The sequence below is a fragment of the Nicotiana attenuata genome, chromosome 7, assembly GCF_001879085.1.
Source record: "Nicotiana attenuata strain UT chromosome 7, NIATTr2, whole genome shotgun sequence".
Taxonomy (NCBI): Eukaryota; Viridiplantae; Streptophyta; class Magnoliopsida; order Solanales; family Solanaceae; genus Nicotiana; species Nicotiana attenuata.
This window is the reverse complement of record NC_031995.1, coordinates 57,378,358-57,386,630: the sequence shown is the minus strand read 5'-3', so window position 1 is coordinate 57,386,630 and position 8,273 is coordinate 57,378,358. Positions and strand designations below refer to the sequence as shown.

Genomic DNA, 8,273 nt, shown 5'->3' with positions numbered 1-8,273 from the left:
GAACCAATCCTTAGGAAAGTTACAATACTACAGAATAAATTCACAGTAGAAGGAGAATACATAAACAACAAACTGATGCGGCGCACATCCGTTCCCACCATATAATCAGTAACAATATGAACATTCACCATTATTACTCCGTATCAATCCACCCTTATTACTCCTGTTGTGGCGCGCAACCCCATCCCACCGTACAATAACAATCCACCCTTATTACTCCTCAATATATCACCCTTATTCCTCTTGATGCGGCGCGCAACCCGATCCCACCAGACAATCACATTTCACCCTTATTCCTCCTCAATATATCACCCTTATTCCTCTTATCGCGGCGTGCAACCCGATCCCACCATATCAGTACCAATCACACAATAAGAACAGAAATTTCACAATTTAGCTCAAAACCCTCCACAATATTTAAGCCTCAAAACAAAGCAAACAGAAGGCTATACAATTATGAAACTTCACTCAATTAATACTACACATCGAGACCAACCAAAATATAACATGAAACACCGATAAACCAACTTAAACCAATTATGTAATACAATGAAACTACAAAATAATTAATGCCTTCAATAAAGAAAACAACATCTAACAAGAACCAATTAGACATGGAAGCACTAATAAGCATGTAGCAGCTAAGACAAGAAGACAATATATTAAGAACGGGAAAAGAAACAGGCTAAACAGATAATTTGGCGGCGCATAGGTACTCATCACCTCACCTATAAGCCACACACATGGATTTTCATATAGCAAATAAGTCGGGGATCCCTAATCCCTCAAGTCAAAGTTAGACACAACACTTACCTCGATCCACAAGCCACTCACTGCTCAATTATCGCTTTTCCTCTAGTTTCCACCTCTGAACCACTTGTATCTAATCATAATTAACTTAATAACATCAATTATCATAAAGAAATCAATTCCAATACATAATTACAAGTTTCCCAATATTTTCCCCAAAAAGTCAAAAACCGACCCCGGGTCCGCTTGGTAAAAACCCGAAATTCGGACCTAAACCCGATTACCCATTCACCCCCAAGCCCGAATATACAATTGGTTTTGGAATCCGACCTCAATTTGAGGTCTAAATCTCCAAAATTCGAAATTCCTAAGTTCTACCCAAACACCTCAAATTTCACCATGAAAATCCTAGATTCTAGCATGAAATCTTGTAAAAAGAAGTAAAATATTGAAAGAAACTAGTTAAGAATTACTTATTTATGATTTGGGGAAGAATAAGTCTTTGAAAAATCACCTCTTGTGTTCTAGGTTTTGAAAAATGGGAGAATGAATGAAAAATCCCGTCTAAGTCAAGACTTATCAGCTGCAGATGTCGCATTAGCGACTTGAGCTTCGCCTTTGCGAAGCTCGCAAATGCGAGAAATGCATCGCAATTGCGAACCACTTGCATTCATGCAGCCTTCGCAAATGCGAAGTTCGAGTCGCAAATTCAAACCTGTACTTCCGCATATGCGGACCTATTCTTTGCAAATGCGAACTACCCAATCCCCTCCCCTGCTTCGCAAATGTGAGATCTGCAGACCTGAATCATACCAGCAAATTTTCGTCCAAATCACTTCGTAGCCTATCCGAAACTCACCCGAGCTCTCAGGGCTTAAAATCAAACATGCACACAATTCTTAAAACATCATACGAACTTGCACGCGCGATCAAATCGCCAAAATAACATCTAGAACTACAAATTTAGCACCAAATTGCATGAAATTTTTAAGAAAGTTTCAAAACTTCTATTTTCTCAACCAAAGGTCTGAATCGCGTCAAATCAGTTTCGTTTCTCACCAAATTTCACATATAAGGTATAAATATCATAACGGACCTGTACCGGGCTCCGGAACCAAAATACGGACGCGGTACCAACAAGATCAAATATTAACCAAATTCTTAAAATCTTTATAATTTTAGTCTTACAATTTTCATCAAAAATTTATTTCTCGCCTAGGGACCTCGGAATTCGATTTCGAGCATACGCCCAGGTCCCATATTTTACTACGGACCCACCAGGACTGTCAGAACATGTGGTCCGGGTCCATTTACCCAAAACGTTGACCGAAGTCAACAAGAATCAACTTTTTAGGTCAAAAATTATTATTTCATTAATTTTTCACATAAAAGCTTTCTGGATACACGCGCGGACTATGCACGCAAATCGAGGAGGAATAAATGAGGTTTTGAAGACCCAGGAACACGAAATCGAGTTCTAAAACATAAGATGACCCTTTGGGTCATCACAAGGAATTAGTCAATATATCCTGAATTTAGTTTTTCAGGACGCCAATGTCCTGTATTGACTTGAAATTAAGATTTTTAGTTCAAATTTTAAGGACAAAATAAGTACTGATTAATCCTTAAATAGCAGCCCTAAAAATTTTTATGTGTACACCCCCCCCCCCCCAAAAAAAAAAAAATTGCTTCTTACATATGTTTTTAAAAGAAGAAAAAAACAAAAAAGACCCAATAGGGGAATATTTCATGGTGACAAGAAAAAATTATAAGATGATTACTCTATTCCAGTTTATGAAATACCTTATTTAAATAAATAAAAAATTGGAACGGTCGCGAAACGTTTGCTAATATATTATTAATATGAATTTGTACAACTTTTAGGAACTTAAATTCGTTTAACTATATAAATTTAAATTTTAATGTCATATGTTGTCTATTAAAGTAATATTTCATTATTCAAATTTAATAAATTCTTTGACTATACTAAAAACTAAAATCTAATTAACACTTAAAAATGTATAATTAAGATAAGACATATTTAATCCAAATAGCAACCCACCCACCGCTTAAACTAAAAATAGCTGATGGAGGTATAATATATGCATATTTTATGTATTATATATGTATAATTATGTATAATCAATATATATGGCTAAAAAAATAATGAATATGGCCGGCTATTTATGTAAAGATAAAGAGAGAATTTTATAGGCCCATAACAAACTTAAAATATATGGGCCTACGTAAATAAAGCCCAACAAGTCAAGTCCATAATCAAGTTCACTTTACTGTTTTCCATTTATTTTGGGATTTTTTTTTGTCTATACCATATATGAAACCTTATTATCAAAAATGTACATAATTTCTAAATTACCCGCCCAGTCCATATTATTTCTACAGTTTTTGTACCAATTATTAAAAGCTAATTAATAGCAGTTGTATCTTCCTATTTATGCGAGCTAAATTTTAGGAGAAGAATATTCTGAACAGATTTAGGAGAAGAATATTGAAACGGAAAGGAGATTTCTGTTTTTCATCTTCATCTGTTCTTCCATATATTTTCCACCATTGATAGTCATTAAAAAGCTTGAAAGCTTTGAATTCAAATTTGGGTTCTCAAAAATCATTATTTGTTTGGATTGAGTGTTGTTGTAAATAATTCGGAATATATTTAGGAGTTTATATCTCAATTTTGAGGGGTTTTGGTGAAGATTAGACTTGGTTTTGACTGAATTTCAGATTGAAACTCGAAGAAGAAGAAGAAGACATATTTCCAGAAATTGTAGATAAATTGTAGAATTGTAGATAAATTGTAGATAAAATGTAGATAATTGTAGATAAATTGTAGATTGGGAAGACTAAAACTTCTACAAATCTTCTAAAATTATGTCAAAAATGCCAATTATGCTACAATTGAAATGGGAATTGGGATATTAAAATTCAATGTATTCATTTTGTAGATATCTTGTAGATTATTTGTATTCTGATTGTAGATGCATTGTTTTCTGTTTTCACAAATCCAAAAACGACTAAAGCTTCTACAAAATCTTCTGCAAAAAACAGTATACACTTTATCTATAATTTTTCTAATTTTTCTACAAATTCTGGAAATATGTCTTCTTCTTCTTCTTCTTCGAGTTTCAATCGACTGTGTTAACCAGTAACCTTCAGCCACTGCCCAAAAAAAAAAACAAAAAAAAGAGGTCAATAAAAATAACGATACATTGATGATTTGTACGTGTAAATAGAGAATTGGTAAATAAGAACTAATCTGAAGATACGGTCGCTAAGTTAAGATTTTTGCGGAAGTAAATGAGAACTAATCTGAAGATTATTGATGCTACTGTCCATCTCCAGGGGGGGGAGACGGGTAAAGATAAATGTGGGAAGATACGGTCCTAAATTAGCGCCTAATATAAATGCACCCTTAATTATATCCCTAATTTGAATTATGGTATATAAATGATAATTTGACATTTTTCCTTTTCTTCATCTGCCATAAGCATCTTCACCGCTGTTCCGGCACTTCTGTGGGCTTCTTCTCCGACGACCAATGTCCGATCCCAGTTCTACAGCTCATATTAAAACTGTAAGCTTAATTTTCCTTCTTCTCTTATTAAATTTTGGTAGTAATTTTTTCAGGATTTATTTGAAAAATGGATACCGAATTTTACAGGTGAGGGTTGTGATTAAAGGGAGAGTACAGGGTGTGACATATAGGGGTTGGACAGTAGATAATGCGACGGATTTGGGTTTGAGTGGTTGGGTTAGGAACAGAAAGGACGGCACGGTGGAAGCCATGTTTTCAGGTAGTTCTGAGAAGGTTCTAGAAATGGAGCGCCGCTGTTGGGTGGGGCCACCGGCGGCAAAAGTCACCGGCGTGGATATTAATGCTTGTGATGAAGATCTGGCCCCGGGTTTTGAATGTAGGCTAACTGTTTGATCAATTGCCTTATCCATAAAATTGTGCTGAATTTCATATATAACAATTTTGTTGAGATCTCTTTAACAGTTGGGACTCTTCTACTTGAATCGGTTAGAGAATGTAATGTGATATATAATGTATGTTTAAATGGTTAATATCATGTTTTCATGAGACTTAGTTTCGTTAGTAACCATTTCAGCCACTAAAATGATATTTTGGTCAATATAGATCAATTGAATTTCATTAGAATTGAGTATCCTAAAATATGATACATTGATTAATTAAAGAGATAGAATCATACTTAGTTGTACGAATCCAAATAATGACTCGAATCATCTTTATTTTTCCCCTCAAAGACATTATCTTCAAGAGGTAAAAGGGTGAAAGGAAACAACCATTTTCTCTCACAAGGTTTTGGTCCACTTCATTTATCTTCTTTTTTTTTTTTTGATTTCTCACCCGGTATTCGGTACCCACATTGGGGCCCGACTAATCCGGATTCGCGCCGGGAAGTCCCACATTGGGGGTAAAACGCTTCCTAACAAGGGCGACTCCATACCCCGGGGTTCGAACTCGAGACCTCTGGTTAAGGATGAAGGAGTACTTACTACTCCACCACAACCCTTGTTGGTTCTTCATTTATCTTCTCGATCAATAACATTATCTAACTAGAGCTTTTAGTCGAAAACTGTAGGTGGCAAATGGTAACAACTTACTTGTGGTTTATATACTAAATTAATGCAAAAATTGATAATATAAGCTAAGTGTTTTTCATGCATATATTTTCTCATTTTAATATTTAATTATCAAGATTGTATTACTTGATTTTATATAAACATCAAAAGCGGAGTACTCTTAAAAACGGAGGCGGAGCTAGGATTTGAAAATTATGAGTTTGGAGTTTTGACCATTTTAAGTTACTGGGTTCTAAATTAATAATTAGTACATATTCAATGAATTTTATAAGACAAATGCATGGTTTGGACCAAAGCTACTGGATTCGGCCGAACCCGTAGCTAATGGGTTAGCTCTGCCCCTGCTTAAAAAAGACAAGTATTTCAATGAAAGAAGAATAATAGCCTATTTGGCCAAGTCTTTTTTTGATCCAAAATGCTTTTTTCTTTGTTTTAAAAGTGTTGTTTTTTCCACAGCTAAGGTGTTTTGCTAAACTTTTAAAAGGGGAAAAAATTGTTTCTCAGTAGTTTTTGAGAAGCAGTAAAAAGTTGCTTCTTTATAAAAGTACTTTTTTGAAAAGTACTTTTGAGAAAAAATACATTTAGAAGAAATTTCAGAAAGTTTGTCAAAACACTAATTACTGCTCAAAAGAAGTTAGGCCAAATATGTTTTTTTTTTTGGCTAAAAGTACTTTTTCCCAAAGCTAAGGTGTTTGGCCAAGCTTCTTGAATGAAAAAAAAAAAGCTTTTTGAGTAGAAGCAAGAGTAGTTTTTGACAAGCAAAAAAAAAAGTAGGTTCTTCCTAAAAGTACTTTTCAGGAGTACTTTTTAAACACTTTTCAAATTAATTAGCCAAATACAAATTGTTTCTCGCCGATTTTTTATTTCTTCTGAAAAGCAAAAAAATACTTTTCAAAATAAGTTAATTTTAAAATCTTAGGGACAAACAAGCTAACAAAGCACTTCTTACTAAAAGTATTTATTTTTGAAAAATAATTTTTATAAATAATGTTTAAAATAAGCTGATTTTATAAGCTTGTCAAAGATGCTATATCCCCGAAAGTCTTTCGTAAACAACCTCTTTACCCCCTCGGGATAGGGATAAGGTCTGGGTACACACTACCTTCCTCAGACCCCACTAATGAGATTTCACTGGTCATTGTTGTTGTTGCCAAATATGCTATATCACTCTTCAAAATCTTCAATTAGCACGGGCTAGCCAGTTTTCGGACTGGTCATTGAAAAATATCTAACATGTGCAAAGATTAAAAAATAGCCACTATTTTGCTGCAACACGGAAAGTTCCAGCATAATATACTGGAGATTGGTGCACCTGCATATAAACTTACAGCATAATATGTTGGTATTCCAACACACGAAAAGTTCCAGCATAATATATTGGAGATTGAAACACCTGTGTATGAACTTCCAGCATATTATGCTGGACCAATATATAATACTGAAATTTCGGTATATTATGCTGGAAGTCCAGTATATTGTGCTGAAATATTTTTCGAATTTTGAATACTGTTTTCATTCAAATTTATCTTTACATAAAAGTGGCTAAATTTCGATTACTTTTGAAACTGCGACTATTTTTTAGTTACCACTTGTAAATGTGAACCAAATCTCACTATTGCTTTTAACGGGTGATTTTTAAAAATAGCCAGATTTACAACTGGTCGTTCAAAAATAGCCCAATTTCAAAAGTAATCGAATTTTAGCCACTTTTTATGTAAAGATAAATCTGAGCGAAAACACTGTTCAAAACCCGAAAAATACTCCAGTATATTGTGCTGGAGTTCCAGCATAAGTATACTTGAACTCCAGCATATTATACTGGAGTTCCAGGATAGTATGCTGGAACTCCAGCATAATATGATGGAGTTCCAGCATAAATACACTAGAACTCCAGCATAATATACTGGAGTTTCAGCAAGTATAATGGTCCAGTATAATATACTGGAGTTTGGAGCACCAATGCTCCAGTCTCCAGTATATTATACTGGAGCCAGCAAAGTATACTGGTCCAGCATAATATGCTGGAGTTCATACACAAGTGCACCGAAACTCCAGTATATTATGTTGGACCGGTCTTTATTGCAGCAAAACAGTATCTATTTTTCATTGATTTGGTAAACGCTGGCTATTTTTGACTGACCAGTCCGACAACTGGCTGTACCGTCAAATTTTGGCGCTTTTAACGGAACCTATTGGCCGGCCCAAGGTTCTCTACTGGTCCAGATTCTCCAGTTAAGCGGACTGGAATACCTCAAATGCAAATCCACATCACTCAGAATCCAAGCTCAGCTTTTCCCACCATATCTACACGAAAAATCCAGAACCAAAAAAATGGTCAATTGAAAAACGATTCAAATGGCATTGTTGTCCCCCTCCACATCATCTTTTGCCACAGAAAAAGTCACTTCTTGTTTCACAAACTCACTCTTCAAATCCCACTTTACTAAGCCATGGCAATGTCAAAAAAGAAGCTTGTTTATTCTTACCCAAAATGTTACTAATATACATAGACCAACACGAGTCTCCTTTCAGCTTCCTCTTTTACTATCTCTTCGTCTTGGTCCTCGTTTTTCTTCTCTTCCGTTTAATTCTCCTTTTCTTGCTCCTTGTACTTCTCTTCCTCTTCTGCACGGATTTCCTTCACCTCATTTTTCATCTCCTATGTCCTCCTTAACCTCTGATCATAATTCCAATGCTACCCCTGATATTAAAACTGTAAGTCCCAGATACCCTTTTCAATTTTATTCGACATTCTTGAAAACGAGATTTGATTTTTAACTTCTTTAATAGGTATTAAGTGCTTGGTTATTTCTGGGTCTTTTGTATTTGTGTGCTCTTATTGCAGATTTTGCTTGTGATTTTTCAATTGGAGTTGTTTTTGAGCTCCCCCATCCCCCCCC

General features: G+C 34.9%; 2 protein-coding genes across 2 annotated transcripts in view; both read left to right on the top strand.

The window, feature by feature from the left end:
* LOC109230498 (acylphosphatase-like) lies at nt 3,952-4,849 on the top strand. Its single transcript, XM_019395989.1, has 2 exons — nt 3,952-4,342; nt 4,430-4,849. The coding sequence occupies exons 1-2, from the start codon at nt 4,307-4,309 to the stop codon at nt 4,694-4,696; spliced, it is 303 nt and encodes a 100-aa protein (XP_019251534.1). The 5' UTR covers nt 3,952-4,306; the 3' UTR covers nt 4,697-4,849.
* Nucleotides 7,600-8,273, top strand: part of LOC109229140 — a 2,075-nt gene continuing 1,401 nt past the window's right edge. Inside the window, exon 1 of the mRNA XM_019394474.1 lies at nt 7,600-8,088. Within this exon, the coding sequence (XP_019250019.1) occupies nt 7,729-8,088 (360 nt within the window). The 5' untranslated portion in view covers nt 7,600-7,728. The remainder of the gene's footprint in view (nt 8,089-8,273) is intronic.

What these genes read in the sequence shown, in the direction of transcription:
- LOC109230498 (XM_019395989.1), top strand. Translation starts at nt 4,307, where the DNA reads ATGTCCGATCCCAGTTCTACAGCTCATATTAAAACT. An exon ending in CTACAGCTCATATTAAAACT is followed by an intron (nt 4,343 to 4,429) that starts GTAAGCTTAATT and finishes CGAATTTTACAG; the next exon opens with GTGAGGGTTGTGATTAAAGG.